Source organism: Saccopteryx bilineata, chromosome 9, assembly GCF_036850765.1.
Source record: "Saccopteryx bilineata isolate mSacBil1 chromosome 9, mSacBil1_pri_phased_curated, whole genome shotgun sequence".
Classification (NCBI taxonomy): domain Eukaryota; kingdom Metazoa; phylum Chordata; class Mammalia; order Chiroptera; family Emballonuridae; genus Saccopteryx; species Saccopteryx bilineata.
Genome location: NC_089498.1, coordinates 93,792,009 through 93,812,404, shown reverse-complemented (window position 1 = coordinate 93,812,404; position 20,396 = coordinate 93,792,009). Strand labels below are relative to the sequence as shown.

The 20,396-nt window shown below is 38.6% G+C and overlaps 1 protein-coding gene across 5 annotated transcripts in view; it reads right to left on the bottom strand.

Annotated features, from left to right (window-relative positions):
* The window catches only part of ZFAND4 (zinc finger AN1-type containing 4), a 107,354-nt gene that overhangs the window by 33,793 nt on the left and 53,165 nt on the right, over window positions 1-20,396 (bottom strand). For 4 of the 5 annotated variants that reach the window (XM_066243817.1, XM_066243818.1, XM_066243819.1 and 1 more), the window contains 2 exons: window positions 17,668-17,854; window positions 552-699 (listed from right to left, as the gene is read on the bottom strand). In XM_066243817.1, the coding sequence (XP_066099914.1) occupies window positions 552-699; window positions 17,668-17,854 (335 nt within the window). The remainder of the gene's footprint in view (window positions 1-551; window positions 700-17,667; window positions 17,855-20,396) is intronic. The other variant, XM_066243820.1, reaches the window with a different exon arrangement.

Here is a 20,396-nt window from a genome sequence, read left to right as displayed (position 1 = left end):
AAAAAACACAACAAAAAGCCACAGTGTTTTACAGAATGACAAAAAATTAAAAAATGACTACACCAAATACTGGTAAGAATTCATGACAACTGCAAGTCTCATTCATTATGGGACAGAATGTAAACTGGTTCAATAACTTTAGAATCACATTGGAAAACTGACAATATCTAATGTAGCTGAGTGTTGGCCCTGTGTATGGACATCCCGGGTTCAATCCCTGGTCAGAGCACATATGAGAAGCAACCATCTGCTTCTCTTCCCCTCCCTCTCCCCCTTCTCTCCCTCTTTTCCTCCTGCAACCAGCAGCTCAATTGGTACAAGTGTCAGCCCTGGGCGCTGAGGATAGCTCGGTTGATTTGACAGGGGTTTTTGGGTGGATCCTGGTCGGGGAACATGCAGGAGTCTGTTTTACTATCTCCCATCTCTCACTTAAAAATAAATAAGTAAACAAACTAATAAATAATCTTTACACAATTGCCAGTAGACCTCAATACTGTGAACCCTGCAGGGATACAGTCGAGAAAGATGTGGCCAAGGACCGACAGCTTCACCTTTTTGCTGAGATTCATGTGTTCCATCTTGGTCTTCAGGAGCTTCATCTTATTCATAGTTATTGAATTTTCAATTATCTGCTGCCCAGAAGGAGAAGGCTCAACTTCTTCATCCTCATCTGTATACAAATTATATACAGAGCCACCACTGCAAAGAAAACAGTAATTACTATTGTTACACACCCAATACCTGCCCAATGACTAAAATTGCTTTATTTGAAATGAACCTTGTCAATGTAAATTCAATGAAAATGTTACTTTAAAAAATATGTTTTAGGGGACCTGAAGATGGCAGCAGAGTAGGCGGATGCACAGATGCCCAGCTCTTACCACCAAACTGGAATACAAATCAATTTAAGAAAAATCAACGTGAAAAACCAACTCTGGACTACAAGAACAGTTCTCAAAAACCAAGGAGCAAAGAAGAAGCCACAACAAACCTGGTAGGGAGTACCTGAATCTCCCCTGCTTACAGGAACAGAGGGGGGGTGGTGAGGTTGAGAGCCCAGAGGGGATCTCACCCCAGAGAAAAGAGCAGAAATAGTGCTCACAGCCACTTGCCTGGCAACCAGGGAGCAAGGTGTGTTGAAAAGACCAGCTTATCTCCCAAGTGGAAAGGAAAGAGAGAGGGACAGACTGTGAGGGGCTAAGGAATGCAGGAGACGACCTAAAAAAAAGCTGACTCATTCATGCTGGAGGCGGCCATAACTGGAAGAGGGACTGATCCTTCCCCACAAAACAGTACTGAATTGCTTCCGGATCAGAGATCTCCAGACATCTCTCCAGCTCCAATCAGTGCAACAAGACACAGCTGAAAACAAGAAGTGGGGAGGAGGAGCAGTTACTCAGGTCTCCATGGAGATCTGAGATACACCTCCCCCTACTGAAGCTGAGAAAACACCCTGCACACAGAGAGATTAGTTGGTCGAAGAGGCCTTCAGAGTCTCAGGTTACACCCATCGCATTCCTGGATACAGTTTCAAGGAAGCCCCCTGCTGAGATCAGTTAACAAGACTATCACCTGTTAAGAAAACAAACAAATCAAGACTTCAAAGCTGCCCAAATCCGAAAGTGGATTAAAATAATAGCTGTTAGAAACCCAAGAAGACCTAGAAATAACACAACTGAAAACTGGAGGCAGACAACACCAAGCCTAGATTCAACCAGCTCTATAAGCAAAACACCCAAACACAGACATAATGAAAAGACAAAAAAAGTGCAATCCAAATGAAACCACAAGAGACACCTTCAGGAGATGAACTGAGTGATATGGAAATAATCAAACTTCCAGATGCGGAGTTCAAAATAATGATTGTAAGGATGCTTAGGGATCTTAGAACAACAATGGATGGTCATTATGAACACCTAAATAAAGAAATAGCAAGGATAAAAAAGAATCAGTCGGAGATGATAAATACAATATCAGAAATAAAGGCCACAATGGAAGGAATTAAAAACAGGATAGATAGAGCTGAGGATCGAATCAGCAAGTTGGAGGACAACTGGAAGGAAGGCATGAAAGCAGAGAAGAAAAAAGAAAAGAGACTCAAAAAGTCTGAGGAAATTCTTAGAGAGCTCTGTGACAACATGGAGAGAAATAACATCCGCATCATAGGGGTTCCTGAAGAAGAAGAAAAAGAACAAGGGATAGAGACTTTGTTCAAGCATATCATAGCTGAAAACTTCCCTAAATTAATGCAGAAGAAACTCTTACAAGTTCAAGAAGCACAGAGGACTCCATTAAAAAGAAACAAAAAGAAACCTATACCAAGACACATCATAATTAAAATACCAAAGCTAAGTGATAAAGAGAAAATATTAAAAGCTGCTAGAGAAAAAAAGACTATCACCTACAAAGGAGCCCCCATAAGGATGACATCCGACTTCTCAACGGAAACACTTGAGGCCAGAAGGGAATGGCAAGAAATATTCAAAGTAATGCAGAACAAGAGTCTACAACCAAGACTACTTTACCCAGCAAGGCTATTGTTTAAAATCGAAGGAGAAATAAAAAGCTTCCCAGACAAAAAACAACTCAAGGAATTCATTACAACTAAACCAATGCTGCAGGAAATATTAAGGGGCCTGTTGTAAACAGATCAAAGTGGGAAAAAAATATAGCAAAAAAGGAATACAGCTTTAAAGAATAAAATGGCAATAAACAACTACATACCAATAACAACCTTAAATATAAATGGATTAAATGATCCAATCAAAAGACATAGGGTAGCTGCGTGGATAAGAAAACAGGACCCGTACATATGCTGTCTACAAGAGACACACCTTAGAACAAAAGATACACATAGATTGAAAGTAAAAGGATGGAAAAAAACATTTCATGCAAATGGAAATGAAAAAAAAGCTGGGGTAGCAATACTTATATCAGACAAAGTGGACTTTAAAATAAAGGATATAGTAAGAGATAAAGAAGGCCACTACATAATGATAAAGGGAGTAATCCAACAGGAAGATATAACTATTATAAATATCTATGCACCTAATATAGGAGCACCTAAATATATAAAGCAGACATTGATGGATTTAAAGGGCGAGATGAACAGCAATACTATAATAGTAGGGGATTTCAATACCCCACTAACATCACTAGATAGATCCTCAAGAAAGAAAATTAACAAAGAAACAGCAGACCTATTGGACACACTAGATCAACTCAATTTAATAGATATCTTCAGAACCTTTCACCCTAAAGCAGCAGAATATACATTCTTTTCAAGTGCTCATGGTACATTCTCTAGGATAGACCACATGTTAGGGCATAAAAGTGGTCTTAACAAATTTAAGAAGATTGAAATCATATCAAGCACTTTCTCCAATCACAACGGAATAAAACTAGAAATGAACCACAACAGAAAAGCTCAAAAATTCTCAAACACATGGAAACTAAATAGCAGGTAGTTAAATAATGAATGGATTAAGAATGAGATCAAAGAAAAAATAAAAAAATTCCTAGAAACGAATGACAATGAGCATACAACAACTCAAAATTTATGGGACACAGCAAAAGCAGTACTGAGAGGGAAATTCATAGCATGACAGGCACACTTTAAGAAGCTAGAAAAAGCTCAAATAAACAACTTAACCCTGCTTCTAAAAGAACTAGAAAAAGAACAGCAAGTAAAGCCCAAATGTAGTAGAAGGAAGGAAATAATAAAGATCAGAGAAGAAATAAATGACATAGAGGCTAAAGAAACAATACAGAGGATCAATGAAACTAGGAGCTGGTTCTTTGAAAAGATAAACAAGATTGATGAACCTTTAACTAGAATCACCAAGAAAAAGAGAGAGAGGACTCAAATAAAATTAGAAATGAGAGAGGAGAAATAAAAACTGACATAAGAGAAATACAAAATATTGTAAGAAAATACTATGAAGAACTGTATGCCAAAAATCTAGACAACCTAGATGAAATGGACAAATTTCTTGAAACATACTATCTTCCAAAAATCGATCTGGAAGAATCAAAAAACCTAAACAGACCAATTACACCAAATGAGATCGAAACAGTTATCAAAAACTCCCAACAAAGAAAAGTCCGGGGCCTGATGGCTTCACAACTGAATTCTACCAAATATTCAAAGAAGAACTAACTCCTATCCTTCTTAAACTATTTCAAAAAATTCAAGAGGAAGGAAGACTTCTAAGCTCCTTTTATGAGGCGAGCATAATTCTGATTCCAAAACCAGGCAAAGACAACACAAAGAAAGAAAAAGATAGGCCAATATCTCTAATGAATATATATGCTAAAATTCAACAAAATATTAGCAAACCTGATCCAACAATATATGGAAAAAATCATACACCATGATCAAGTGGGATTTATTCTGGGGAGGCAAGGCTAGTACAACATTCGTAAATCAATCAATGTGATTCATCACATAAACAAAAAGAAGGGGAAATACCATATGATAATTTCAATAGATGCAGAAAAAGCATTTGATAAAATCCAGCACGCATTCATGATCAAAACTCTCAGCAAAGTGGGAATACAGGGAACATACCTCAACATGATAAAAGCCATCTATGAGAAACCCACAGCCAACATCATACTCAATGGGAAAAAATTAAAAGCAATCCCCTTAAGATCAGGAACAAGGCCGGGGTGCCCCCTTTCACCACTCTTATTTAACATAGTCGTGGAAGTTCTAGCCACAGCAATCAGACAAGAAGAAGAAATAAAAGGAATTCAAGTTGGAAAAGAAGAAGTAAAACTATCATTATTTGCAGATGATATGATATTGTATATAGAAAACCCTAAAGTCTTTGTCAAAAAACTACTGGACCTGATAAATAAATTCAGCAAAGTGGCAGGATATAAAATCAATAGTCAGAAATCAGAGGCATTTTTATATGCCAACAATGAACGGTCAGAAAGAGAAATTAAGGAAACAATCCCCTTCACTATTACAACCAAAAAAATAAAGTACCTAGGAGTAAACTTAACCAAGGAGACTAAAGACTTGTACTCGGAAAATTACAAAGCATTGATAAAAGAAATCAAAGAAGATACAAACAAGTGGAAGCATATATCGTGCTCATGATTAGGAAGAATAAACATCATTAAAATGTCTATATTACCCAAAGCAATCTATAAATTCAATGAAATACTGATTAAAGTACCAATGACATACTTCATAGATATAGAACACATATTCCAAAAATTTATATGGAACCAAAAAAGAACACGAATAGCCTCAGCAATCTTAAAAAAGAAGAATAAAGTGGGAGGTATCACACTTCCTGATATCAAGTTATACTACAAGGCCATTGTACTCAAAACAGCTTGGTACTGCCATAAGAACAGGCATATAGATCAATGGAACAGAACAGAGAACCCAGAAATAAACCCACAGCTGTATGGACAACTGATATTTGACAAAGGAGGTAAGGAAATACAATGGAGTAAAGACAGCCTCTTTAACAAATGGTGTTGGGAAAACTTGACAGCTACCTGCAAAAAAATGAAACTAGATCACCAGCTTACGCCACTCACAAAAATAAACTCAAAATGGATAAAAGACTTAAATGTAGGCCGTGAAACCATAAGCATCTTAGAAGAAAACATAGGCAGTAAGCTCTCCGACATCTCTCAGAGCAATATATTTGCTGATTTATCTCCACAGGGAAGTGAAATAAGAGACAGGATAAACAAATGGGACTATATCAAACTAAAAAGCTTTTGCACAGCTAAAGACAATAAGAACAGAATAAAAAGACAAACTACACAATGGGAGAACATATTTGACAATACATCTGATAAGGGGTTAATAACCAAAAGTTATAAAGAACTTGTAAATCTCAACACCAGGAAGACAAACAGTCCAATCAAAAAATGGGAAAAAGAAATGAATAGACACTTCTCCAAAGAGAACATACAGATGGCCAATAGGCATATGAAAAAATGCTCAACATCACTAATCATTAGAGAAATGTAAATTAAAACCACAATGAGATATCACCTCACACCAGCCAGAATGGCGCTCATCAACAAAACAACACAGAATAAGTGCTGGCGAGGATGTGGAGAAAAGGGAACCCTCCTGCACTGCTGGTGTGAATGCAGACTGGTGCAGCCACTGTGGAAAACAGTATGGAGATCCCTCAAAAAATTGAAAATCGACCTGCCTTTTGACCCAGCTATCCCACTTTTAGGAATATACCCCAAGAACACCATAGAACGGCTCCAAAAGGAGAAATGCACCCCCAGTTTGTGGCAGCATTGTTCACAATAGCGAAGATCTGAAAACAGCCCAAGTGTCTGTCAGAGGACGAGTGGATTAAAAAGCTTTGGTACATATATACTATGGAATACTACTCAGCCATAAGAAATGATGACATCGGATCATTTACAATAACATGGATGGACCTTGATAACATTATACACAGTGAAATAAGTAAATCAGAAAAAACTAAGAACTATATGAATCCATATATAGATGGGACATAAAAATGAGACTCAGAGACATGAACAAGAATGTGATGGCAACGGGGGGATGGGGCGAGAAAGGAGAGAGGGGGAGGGAAGAGGAGGGGCACAAAGAAAACCAGATAGAAAGTGACAGAAGACAATTTGAGTTTGGGGAAGGGGTATACAGCACAATCAAATGTCAAAATAATCTGGAAATGTTTTCTCTCAACATATGTACCCTGATTTATCAATGTCACTGCATTAAACTTAATAATAAAAAAAAGAAAAAAATATGTTTTAGGAGGAAAAATAAATGGGAGTAAATATCATAATCTAGTGTTACTGAAAATTCTAGTAGAGCTGAACTTTTCTGAAGTCAGTACATCATTCCCACAGAATGATCTGATTTCATTTTCTCAGCCAAGGCTGGTCCCTGTGCAAGCTCGACCACAAGCCGATCACACTTCCATTAACCAGAATAAAAAAGTGATTGGCATTGAAGAGATGTCCAATTTTTATTCATCTTGCGAGGATTCTCACCAAAGGAAAAATAAAAGGGAACTCATATACAACTGTCATCAGAACATTTTCTGTTCTTAAAGAACAAAGCAAACAAAACAATAAGTGACTTAAGATTTTTCTGTGTGTTTAGAAAGGTAACCACCTGCAATAGCATAAAATTTTAAATGAACAAAGACACTCCAGACTAGTCATGACACAAATATTAAACCTGTAAAACATTTCAAGTATCGATTAGTCATTGTGGCATTTGTTCATCTTAACATAGTTGTTATGTGGGGCCCCTTCCCTCTGACTGCATAATGCAATGGCACTCCTCATACTATCTTCGTATTTATACTTACACGTCTATCTTTCCTTCTCACTCCACCATATAGATCAGTGGAAAGCAATTATTGGGTTTTTTCACCTTCCTAGTCTTAGTACCTGGCACAATGCTTGGCACATATTCCAAAAATGTTTGTTGAAATGAACACAAACATTATTGAGATTCCGCTTTTCCAATAATCAGAAAAGTAAAATGGTAAGGGTTTGAAAAAACACAAGCTCAGCATATTTGAAGAATGACTAAGATTTTAAACAGAGCAGAAAAAGAATGCATGTTAGTAGTCACTGTGGCTGGTTTACCACTAATGTATCTATGCTAAAGAACATGAGGGTTAATAAGATTTCCTGCTCCATGTAGTTGTAAGAATAAAAACAATTTAGGAAAGCCTTACTCAAGCATATTCCACAATCCTTCTGCAGCACACACTACTACCTCACAGAGGCAACATAGAGGGTGACTAACCGCACTCCTATGGTGAAAGAGATAACAGTTTGAAATTGAGGTTTGATTACATGTACAGCAGGCATGACTACAAGGGAAAATGGCAGAAATTGATCCCATAACCAATCCAGTCCCTAGTGTGTGCTATGAGACCATTACTTCTACCTATTGTAAAATACCTACTACCATATGAAAATTGACACAATGAGCACAACACTAAATCAACAATATTATCATTTACTAAATGCCTACTCTGCCAGGTACTTTTCATATATTATTTCTAATCTTCACAAAAACTATGTAAGATGATATTATATCCCATTTTATAAGTAAAACTACAGTTGAGAGAGGTTAAGGAATTTTGTTTAATGACCAGAAAGCTAATAAATAAATGGTGAACCTAAGATTCAAATCCCTCATCTGTCTGACTTCAGAGTCTACCCTTTACATGACTTCCTGTTGCTTCCCCAGGGACCAAACAACAGACCTTAACCGTATCATGCTTATGTGCCCAAAAAGGAACAGAACTTATTAGTATGTGAAGGATCTTATTTTGAGGTTAACTATACCTGAAATGCAGAGTTAAATGGAGATTTTTGCCAGTTCACCCTTGGAGTTGGAAGGAATGACTCAAGTATACTCTATGCTTGATTGACTCTTTTGCAATATTTTATTTATTGTTTTGAAAGATAGAGAAAAAGGGAGAGAGAAAGGGAGGGAGAGAGGGGAAGAAGGAGGAAGGGGGAGAGAAGGAGGAAGAGGGGGGAGAGAAGAAGGAAGAGGAGAGCAGGAGGAAGAGAGGAGAGAGAAGGAGGTACAGAGGGGAGAGAAGGAGGTACAGAGAGGAGAGAAGGAGGAAGAGAGGGGAGAGAAAGAGGAAGACAGGAGAGAGAAGGAGGAAGACAGGAGAGAGAAAGAAGAGAGGAGAGAGAAGGAGGAAGAGAGAGAAGGAGGAAGAGAGAGAAGGAGGAAGAGGAGAGAGAAGGAGGAAGACAGGAGAGAGAAAGAAGAGAGGAGAGAGAAGGAGGAAGAGAGAGAAGGAGGAAGAGAGAGAAGGAGGAAGAGGAGAGAGAAGGAGGAAGAGGAGAGAGAAAGAGGAAGAGAGGAGAAGGAGAAAGAGGAGAGAGAAGAGGTACAGAGAGGAGAGGAGGAGGAGGAAGAGAGGGGAGAGAAGGAAGAAGAGAGGGGAGAGAAGGAGGAAGACAGGAGAGAGAAGGAAGAGAGGAGAGAAGGAGGTACAGAGAGGAGAGGAGGAGGAGGAAGAGAGGGGAGAGGAGGAGGAAGAGGGGAGAGAAGGAGGTACAGAGGGAAGAAGAGCAGGAGTGGGGGGAGAAAGAGAGTGAGAAACATTGGTTGTTCCACTTATTCATGCATTCATTGGTTGATTCTTACATGTGCCGTGACTGGAGATGGAACCCACCAACCTTGGTGTATTGGGACAATGCTCCAACCAGCTGAGCGACAAGGCCAGAGACACCTTACATTATGTTATTTGTACTTCTCTATTATACCCTATGGTATTTTAACTTTAACTACCCATATTGAATACTGAAAGAGGTTTCTGACTCAACCTTCCTTAAAAAAATAAATAAATAAAAATAAAACCTCGTCCTTTACTGTTCTCTCCTGTGTGTGTGTGTGTGTGTGTGTGTGTGTAAAAAAGTACAACCATGATAAATATTTCATTAGATACATTCTAGAGGATTAAAAACTTTTAAATTCACCTAATATTTTTTAAATAAGCACATTACTGTTTTTCCCCCTCATAAAGCATAGATTCATGAGATCAGTTAGAAGCCAATCAAAATTTTTTCTAGTTAGAAAAATATAATTACACTAAGGTAACATAAAAATTTACAAATTTAATCCAAAAATACCCTTCTCTATATTTAAATATTGTAAATAACTTTTGAATTTCTAAATTTTTCCTTTTTTTCACAGGAGAAAATAAAGTTTTAATATACATGGAAATTAACATAAGCATAAAAATTCCCTAAATATTTTCTTAAATGCTTATATTTAACTTTTTCTAAATCTTTTAATTTAATAATATGATGAAAGAATAAGAGATGAACAACTGGCCCTGGCCGGTTGGCTCAGCGGTAGAGCGTCGGCCTGGCGTGTGGGGAACCCAGGTTCGATTCCCGGCCAGGGCACACAGGAGAAGCGCCCATTTGCTTCTCCACCCCCACCCCCTCCTTCCTCTCTGTCTCCCACTTCCCTTCCCACAGCCGAGGCTCCATTGGAGCAAGGATGGTCCGGGTGCTGGGGATGGCTCCTTGGCCTCTGCCCCAGGCGCTAGAGTGGCTCTGGTCGCGGCAGAGCGATGCCCCGGAGGGGCAGAGCATCGCCCCCTAGTGGGCAGAGTGTCGCCCCTGGTGTGCGTGCCGGGTGGATCCCGGTCGGGCGCATGCGGGAGTCTGTCTGACTGTCTCTCCCCGTTTCCAGCTTCAGAAAAATACAAAAAAAAAAAAAAAAGAGAGAGATGAACAACTATGTAAGTTATTTCAAAATGAATATTGTCATCACCAAGCCAAGTCTCCCTGTGGCTTTCACAAACAAGTGACCAGTTAATTCGGTCTTGCTATGCCTCCTATCTCTTTCCACTTAAAAAAACAGGAAGGTGGCATGATTAACTAAAAATGATTGATACTAGATTCTCTGTTGGGATGAATCAAATAAGCACCCAATTCTCTGTGATGATGGACTTAATCATCAGTTCAATGGCTTGACACCAGTAGTTTTATTATAATTTTTGTTGTTGTTGTTGTTTTTTAGATTTTATTTATTCATTATAGAGAGAGGAGAGAGAGAGAGAGAAAGAAAGGGGGAGGAACAGGAAGCATCAACTCCCATATGTGCCTCGACCAGGCAAGCCCAGGGTTTTGAACCGGCAACCTCAGCGTTTCCAGGTTGACACTTTATCCACTGCGCCATCACAGGTCAGTTTTTATAATTTTTTTTAAGCTCAGGGCTGACACTGAATTTTTCTGAATGAAAAGAACTGCCCTCTGCTAATATCAAACACTGAATGCCTTTATAAATTAGCTCTTTGCTGTGGACTTTATAATGTTTCTTGGTGAATTCCACCTAAAATTACAAGGTAAAACAGTACTTATGTGAGATTCTTACACTGTGGTAACGTCACTTTGACAACTAGCATTACTCAACCCAGGTAATGTAATGCTTTTAAAAGTTAAAACCTTAAGCGAGATCTCCCACAGTATTTGCTTAAGTTTTATTTGTTGATTTTAAAGAGAGAGGAAGGGGGAGAGAGACAGAAACAGTACTCCATTTGTACATGTGCCCTGACTGGGGACTGAATGGAGACCTCTGCGTACCAAGACAATGTTCCAACTAACGGAACTATGCAGCCAGGGCACTCCCAGAAGTACTTTCATACCTTACTGCAAGTCGATCAAAACTTCCATATTTAAAAATCTATTTAAATTTGGAATTAATTAAGGAGCTCCATCTATCTTAAAAATGAAAATAATTAATCTGCAATGTAATGACATGTTTAAAGGTAAACAGCAAAAGATGCTAATAGAATTCTATAAACACCTTCCAAGTGATGAATATGTTCAATTATAATCATATACTCATTAACTTTTATTAATATTTGGTTGTACCTATCTATGTGAAAAGAAAATGTTCCAAGATAAAATACATAAAATCTCATTACAGATCAATAATAAACAAATGAACTTTTGCAACTGATTTTGCAAATTTGGAAGGCAAAATTGGCTTTCTTCCTCAAATATTATTGCCACAAAAAAGAATTCCATTATTCTCATTAATAGAACTGAATCATGCACACACACACAAAAGTACTCAGTTATTATTCTTATATTCTGAATTTTGTCAATAAAAATCTTGTGGAAATAAGTTTTCTCTCGTTATATAAGTACTTTCCCTTGATTTTATCTCTTAGCCTGAAAATCCTAAAATAGTTATTATATGGCCTTTTACAAAAAAGTTTGCTGCCTACTAATTGTAGATAGGCAAGATGAATTTCCTTCAAGGTATGGACAGAAAAAGTTTTCTAGGCCCCTTTCTCATCCATTCTATTTCGTGTCCAATTTTGGTAGATGAATAAAAAAGGAAAAGAGAGAGATTTTTTAAATTACCTTGAGAAGAACAATAACACACTTTTAATTGAAATCCACAGCAACATTTGAGCTATGTCTAACACACAATAGAAGTCAGCTGAGGAAAAATTACAGTAAAAGGAGAAAATGGTATTTCAAGCAAAGGGGAAAAATTGCATAATGAAAGAAACCTGAAAAACTGATGATGTGGGTAGTAGAGGGTCTTACCGGCTCCACCAGGGAATTTACATTCACTCCTTCAGTAAAGGAGAGCCAAGAGGAGGTGTGCTTAAGAAAGAAAACCAAAAGAGCAGTGAGCCAGCATGTAGAGACTGGTGTAAAGAAACTACTCACAGCCCAACGAAGAGATGCTGGGTTAGGGTGTAGCTCTCACTGCTTCCTCTTCTCAGCTTCACACCCAGATGTTCACACCATGTTTGCAGTACTAACCAGATCCTGACACATTAGTGTCAGCAGTCAACACCCACTTTGTTACAGTCTGCTCTCTGGCCACAAAGAAGCCATCTAATCTTTCTGCCACACTACACTCTGTGGTGGGCAGAATCTTAAAGCAATCCCCTGCAGCAAAAGCAGTAATAAGAAGGAAGTTCATATCACTACAGGCTTATATGAACAAACAAGAGAGAGCCCAAGTAAACCAGTTAACTTCACATCTTAAGGAACTAGAAAAAGAAGAACAAAGACAACCCAAAACCTGCAGAAGAAAGGAAATAATAAAAACCAGAGCAGAAATAAATGATATAGAGAACAGGAAAACTATAGAAAATAATTAATAAAACAAGGAGTGGTTCTTTAAAAAGATTGACAAACCCTTGGCAAGACTCATTAAGGAAAAAAGAGAAAGGACTCATATAAACAAAATCCAAAATGAAAGAGAAGAAATCACTACAGATATCATAGATATACAAAGAATTATTGTAGACTACTATGAAAAACTATATGCCACCAAATTTAACAATCTAGAAGAAATGGATAAATTCCTAGAATAATACAATCTTCCTAGACTGAGTCATGAAGAAGCAGAAAGCCTAAACAGACCAATTAGCAGGGAGAAAATAGAAAAAACTATTAAAAACTTCCCCAAAAGCCCTGGCCGGTTGGCTCAGCGGTAGAGCGTCGGCCTAGCGTGCGGAGGACCCGGGTTCGATTCCCGGCCAGGGCACACAGGAGAAGCGCCCATTTGCTTCTCCACCCCTCCGCCACGCTTTCCTCTCTGTCTCTCTCGTCCCCTCCCGCAGCCAAGGCTCCATAGGAGCAAAGATGGCCCGGGCGCTGGGGATGGCTCTGTGGCCTCTGCCCCAGGCGCTAGAGTGGCTCTGGTCGCAACATGGCGACGCCCAGGATGGGCAGAGCATCGCCCCCTGGTGGGCAGAGCTTTGCCCCTGGTGAGCGTGCCGGTGGATCCCGGTCGGGCGCATGCGGGAGTCTGTCTGACTGTCTCTCCCTGTTTCCAGCTTCAGAAAAATGAAAAGAAAAAAAAAAAAAACTTCCCCAAAAATAAAAATCCAGGGCCAGACAGCTATACTAGTGAATTCTATTAAACATTCAAAGAAGACTTGGTTCCTATTCTACTCTCAAAGTCTTCCAAAAAATTGAAGAAGAAGCAATACTTCCAAACACATTTTTATGAGGCCAACATAACCCTCATACCGAAACCTGGCAAGGACGGCACAAAAAAAGAAAACTACAGACCAATATCTCTAATGAATACAGATGCTAAAATACTAAACAAAATACTAGCAAATCGAATACAACAACATATTAAAAAAATAATACATCGTGAGCAAGTGGGATTCATCCCAGAATCTGAAAGATGGTTCAACATACGTAAAATAGTTAACGTAATACACCATATCAACAAAACAAAGAACAAAACCCACATGATCTTATCAATAGATGCAGAAAAGGCATTTGATAAAATACAACACAACTTTATGTTTAAGACAGTCAACAAAATGGGTATAGAAGGAAAATATCTCAACATGATAAAGGCCATATATGATAAACCATCATATTAAATGGCATAAAACTGAGGACTTTCCCCCTTAAATCAGGAAGAAGACAGGGTGGTCCACTCTCTCCACTCTTATTTAACGTGGTGCTAGAAGTTCTAATCAGAGCAATCAGACAAGATGAAGAAATAAAAGGCATCCATATTGGAAAAGAAGAAGGAAAAGTTTCACTTTTTGCAGATGATATGATCCTATATATCAAAATTCCAAAGACTCCACAAAAAGATTACTAGAAACAATAAACCAATACAGGAAGGTCGCAGGATACAAAATTAATATACAAAGTCCATTGTCTTCATCCAATGAAACATCAGAAAACGAACTCAAAAAAAATAATCCCCTTCATGGTTGCAACAACAACAAAAATACCTAAGAATACACATAACAAAGAATGTAAAGGACCTATATAATGAAAACTACAAAGCATTGGTAAGGGAAATTGAAAAAGATACAATGAAATGGAAAAATATTCCTTGTTCTTGGATAGGAAGATTAAATATAATCAATATGGCCATATTACCCAAAGCAAAATACAAATTTAATGCAATTCCCATCAAAATTCCAATGACATTTTTTAAAGAAATGGAACAAAAAATCATCACATTTATATGGAACTATAAAAAAACCCGAATAGCCAAAGCAATCCTAAGGAAAAAGAATGAAGCTGGGGGCATTACAATACCTGACTTCTAATTATACTACAGAGCCACGACAATCAAAACAGCTCTCAGAAAAACAGACATTCAGACCAATGAAACAGAATAGAAAGCCTAGAAATAAAACCACATATATATGGTCAAATAATTTTCGATAAAGGGGCCAACAACACACAATGGAGAAAAGAAAGCCTCTTCAAGAAATGGTGCTGGGGGCCCTGGGCGGTTGGCTCAGCGGTAGAGCGTTGGCCTAGCGTGCGGAGGACCCGGGTTCGATTCCCGGCCAGGGCACACAGGAGAAGCGCCCATTTGCTTCTCCACCCCTCCGCCGCGCTTTCCTCTCTGTCTCTCTCGTCCCCTCCCGCAGCCAAGGCTCCATTGGAGCAAAGATGGCCCGGGCGCTGGGGATGGCTCTGTGGCCTCTGCCTCAGGCGCTAGAGTGGCTCTGGTCGCAACATGGCGACGCCCAGGATGGGCAGAGCATCGCCCCCTGGTGGGCAGAGCTTCGCCCCTGGTGGGCGTGCCGGGTGGATCCCGGTCGGGCGCATGCGGGAGTCTGTCTGACTGTCTCTCCCTGTTTCCAGCTTCAGAAAAATGAAAAAAAAAAAAAAAAAAAAAAAGAAATGGTGCTGGGAAAACTGGAAAGCCACATGCAAAAGAATGAAACTCGACTTCAGTTTGTCCCCTTGTACAAAAATTAATTCAAAATGGATCAAAGACCTAAATATAAGACCTGAAACAATAAATTACATAGATGAAAACATAGGTACTAAACTCATGGACCTTGGCCATAGAGAACATTTTATGAATTTGACTCCAAAGGCAAGGGAAGTGAAGGCAAAGATAAATGAGTGGAACCACATCAGACTGAGAAGTTTTTGCACAGCAAAAGAAACTGACAACAAACAAACAGACAGCCAACTAAATGAGAGATGATATTTTCAAACAACAGCACAGATAAGGGCCTAATATCCAAAATATACAAAGAACTCATAAAACTCAACAACAAACAAACAAACAATCCAGTAAAAAAATGAAAAGAGGACATGTACAGACACTTCTCCCAGGAAGAAATACAAATGGCCAACAGATATATGAAAAGATGCTCATCTTCATTACTTATAAGAGAAATGCAAATCAAAATTTCAATGAGATACCACCTCACACCTGTTAGATTAGCTATTATCAGCAAGATAATAGCTAACGTGTTGGAGAGGCTGTGGAGAGAAAGGACCCTCATCCACTGTTGGTGGGAACATAAAGTAATACAACCATTATGGGAGAAAGTATGGTGGTTCCTCAACAAACTGAAAATAGAACTACCATATGACCCAGCAATCCCTCTACTGGGTATATAACCCCAAAATTCAAAAACACTTGTATGTAAAGACACATTCAGCCCCATGTTCATTGCAGCATTGTTCACAGTGGCCAAGACATGGAAACAACCAAAAAGCCCTTCAGTAGATGATTGGATAAAGAAGATGTGGCACATATATACTATGGAATACTACTCAGCCATAAGAAATGCTGACATCAGATCATTTACAACAACATAGATGGATCTTGAAAAAACTAAGAACTGTATGATTCCATACATAGGTGGGAGATAAAAACTAGACTAAGAGACATGGACAAGAGTGTGGTGGTTGGGGGGGGGGGGAGGAGAGGGGCACAAAGAAAACCAGATAGAAGGTGACGGGAGACAATTTGACTTTGGGTGATGGGTTTGCAACATAATTAAATGTCAAAATAACCTGGAGATGTTTTCTCTGAACATATGTACCCTGATTTATTAATGTCACCCCATTAAAATTAATAATATAATGATAAAAAAGCAATCCCCATGACTCCAGATCCCTGATGCTCATAGCCTTTATACTCTCCTACTCTTGAGTATAGGCATGACCTATGGTTCATATCTAACCAACAGAATAAAGCAAAGGTAAAAGGATTTTGCAGATGTAATTTAGGCTCCAAATCAGTTGACTTTGAGTTCTTCATCAAAAGGGAGCTGTGGGCAGCCTCTAGCCAATAGCTACCATACAACCATGACCCTTAATCATATAACTACAAGGAAATGAACTATGAGAGCAATGTGAATGAGTTTGAAAGTAGATTCTCTTCCCCAATCAAGCATCTAGGTAAGAGTGTGCCTTTGCCAACATCATGCTCACAGAGCACCAGCTAAACTGTACCTAGACTCCAGACCCACAGAAACTGTCCTTCAGACTATGAGTTATCTTTCCTGTGAATGGCTTGCCACTAGTTCTTTATGTTGTGGATTAAATTTAGTTACCTGTAATACTGTTCCTTCCTTTGTCGCTTGGCAAACTCCTACTCCTCTTTTATGGCTGCTTCTTTTCTGAGGTTGTCCCTGACTCCTCACCTTTCAATCAAAATGAAGGCCTTCACATCTGGTTTTCCAGAGATGTTGTTATCTTTATATAACAATTGCCAACTGTATATAACAGATACTATTCATAGCAGATTGTCTGTTCCATGAGGGAGGAATAATCACCCTTTTGACCCAGTGCCTAGTGTAGAGACTGGCTGCAAAATTCAGTAAATGTTTGGTGACTGAAACAAAAGGCAATAAAGAAGCAGACGGAGGGTACAAAAAGTTATTGGTCACCTTGGCCAATTCCCTAATTGTTGTTTTGCCTAGGTAAATACCTTTAGGTTGTATCCTTCTGATTTTATAAGTGACATAACAACTCCCTCACTTTTATAGAGTAGGAAAACAAAACTAGAGAATAACATTTATCCACTTTTAATCAGCAGAGTTAAATTCTAGAAAAAGATAGCAACTTTAGATTCAACCTTTCCCATTATGGTGAGGCTATATAACAACGCACTACTGTAACGAGCCTTTAGTAGGCATCTTAAAGTTTTATAATATTATAGAAATAAATCTTTTGCATGAAAAAATTTTATTCCATAAAGAAGTTTCAGTTTTAAAAAAATTACTCTTCCGGTGTGCATGATATGAAGGGCAATCTCAGAACCACACACCTGGGGCTCTGGGAGCAGAGGAACACAGGTGAACATGAAGGTGCAGAGAATGCATCGCATGACGCTCTCCTGTTCTAAGTGAGAGAGACAGATGAACACTTATTTACCTTAAAGATTCAGATACTGGCGTTAAAGTGCCATCTCCCCTATCAACTACACGAAAGAAGTTCAACTGTTCTCCTTCTCGGTACACCAAGTATGTAACTTGTTTGTTGCAGGACGTCTTCTCCCAGATCTCATCCTGACCAGGGTCTGCATACTCAGCCATCTCCCTAAGTGGGTCTTCCATAGGAACTACAAGTGGAAAAATTGATGAACAAACTTTCAATTTACGTCGCGTTACGCAACTCAGTTCAGTGACAGGACCTAATGTGATGAATTTGAACAACCCCATGTGTACAATATATACATGACAGTCTTCAAAGAAGTTTCTGGTCTTTTTTAGTTAATTCAGCGCTTTCCATATTATATTAATATGAAAGAAATGAAATGCATTATTACGTTGTTATGAACAAAGATACACAAGGTTTTCCCTATACCACTAGAGTCTATATTATTTGTGGATTCTATGACATAATTATCTATAATTGTTTTCACTCAACACCTCTGCTTCCTGTATTTTCCAATATTGGTCCCAAAAATCAATAATTAAAAGCAATATAAATCCCACTTATTTCAGATTAAAAAATAAACATAATTAGGAGACATATTAGAAATGAGAAGCAAGTGAATTTCTCTTTTTCTTTCTGGTTTTAGAATAGAAGTTGATTCTTCTTAGAGCTGTTTCTTGATGTGCAGTTAGGTAATCAAAAGTACACAATAATTCAGAAACAAGGGGACTACCTATGTACTAAAACTGCAATGTGTGTGATGATCAGAATGCTATTTGTTAAAAGCATCCTCTCAGAAACCCAGCTGTCCTAGAATAATCCACGCATCCAGTCAGAGCAGAGGGCTGGGGCGAAGCCCTCACAACCTGCAGGCTTAGAAGTCTGAAGGCATCCTTGTGTTTGAAACATACAGCATCCATCATTAAACCGGCTTTTGTCCACAGCATCCACCGATACTGCCCCTGCAGTGAGAATGAGCCTAAAGAAATAAAAGCCCCGGGATCCCAGACCTGGGTGTTTACGGGGTGGTTAGCAGAAAATGAAAGTGTGTTCCCAAAAACATGCTCACGTCAAGCTGAAGAAACATTTGCTCTTTTCTAAAAGAGGCAACACCTTCTCAAACTCTGTAACCTTCATTCAAGTAGCTTATTTATGAACAGAACCACAGTGTTGTGCTACTCTTTTAAAAAGTTACAGCAGTAAGAGATACTAAGCTCTGAAAGTAACCAGATAAAATTATTAAAGATGCTCCCATAACCTAAATTCAATATTACTACTACTAAAAACCAAAAAGTTCAGAAATATTTATTTTTTTCTTCTTTTCCAAGTTGAGAGGAGGGGAAACAGTGAGACAGACTCCTGCACGAACCCTGACCAGGATCCACCCAGCCAACCTCATCTGGGGCCAATGCTCTGCTCATCTGTTGTCATGGTCCCAACCGAGCTATTTTTAGCACCTGAGGTGGAGGCTCCATGGAGCCATCCTCAGCATCCAAGGCAATGTGCTAGAACCAGTTGGGCTATGGCTGTGGGAGGTGAAGAGGGTGAAAGAGAGAGGAGCAGTGTTGGCGTGGAGAAGCAGATGGTCACTTCTCCTGTGTGCCCTGACCAGGAATCAAACCCAGGACTTTCACATACCAGGCTGATGCTCTACCACTGAGCCAACCAGCCAGAGCAAAAATTTCAGAAATATAAGATTTAGCTCATCTTATAAACACGTTGGATGTTTTGATCAACTCTTGCATAGGCACAAAATGCATGGATATTAAAATACATTTTTAAAACAGGCTCTTACCAGTTTTAGGTTAATGCAATATTGTCCATACAACATTCATGAGGAATAAAAAAGTACACGACTGCTATTTCTGATGCCACAGGAAAGCCTTACTCAAACCAACATAGTGTTCCTCCTTAGGGAGGCATTAGGACTGCATGTGTGTGCACAGTGTGTGTGCACAGGTGTGTGTGCATGCACACCAGTTTCATAACAGAAAAATCATTTAGATTTCACCAGGTTCAAAACATTGTGTATATACAATATATAGTACAAGACAAATTTAGTTTTAGAAAGGGAAGTATTTCTATGCTGTTCTGATCATGGTTAATTAAAAACAATTTTAAAAGTCAAATATTACTGAAACATATGATAAAGGTACTTTCTAAACCAGTGATGGGCAATCTTTTGAGATTGGTGTATCAAAATTCGCCAAAAAACCGAGCATAACTCGGGTGGTGTGTCACTTTGAGAAAAAAAACCCCATAATTTTGCGATATATATAGTTTAAATAACAAAAATGTATAATTGTAATATATAACTGTATTTAATAAACCAAAAACTAATTATTTAACTTATCTGCTTAGTGACTTCTTTGTTCATTTGTCAGTCAGTTTCTTTTGTTGGTCTTGATATTATTTAACTTGTGTGGGGTGCTGTAAACTAGGATAAGTGAGGGGGAGGGGGAATTCTTTAACTAACCTGCCTATTAGTGACTGTTTTGTTGCTGAATTTCATTGGCTAAATCTTCAATTGAAGGTTGGTATTTTGTACACTTCAAGCCCAAGCAAGCGCTACTAACTTCATCTGTCAATCTGTTTCTTTTGTTGGTTTTGATATTATTTAACACTGAGAATAAGGTCTCACAAAAGTAGGTAGAGGGAAAAATTGTGAGTAAAGCCATTGCTATATTTTTCAGGGTGCTAAAAATGTCTGGTAATTGATTCCAGGC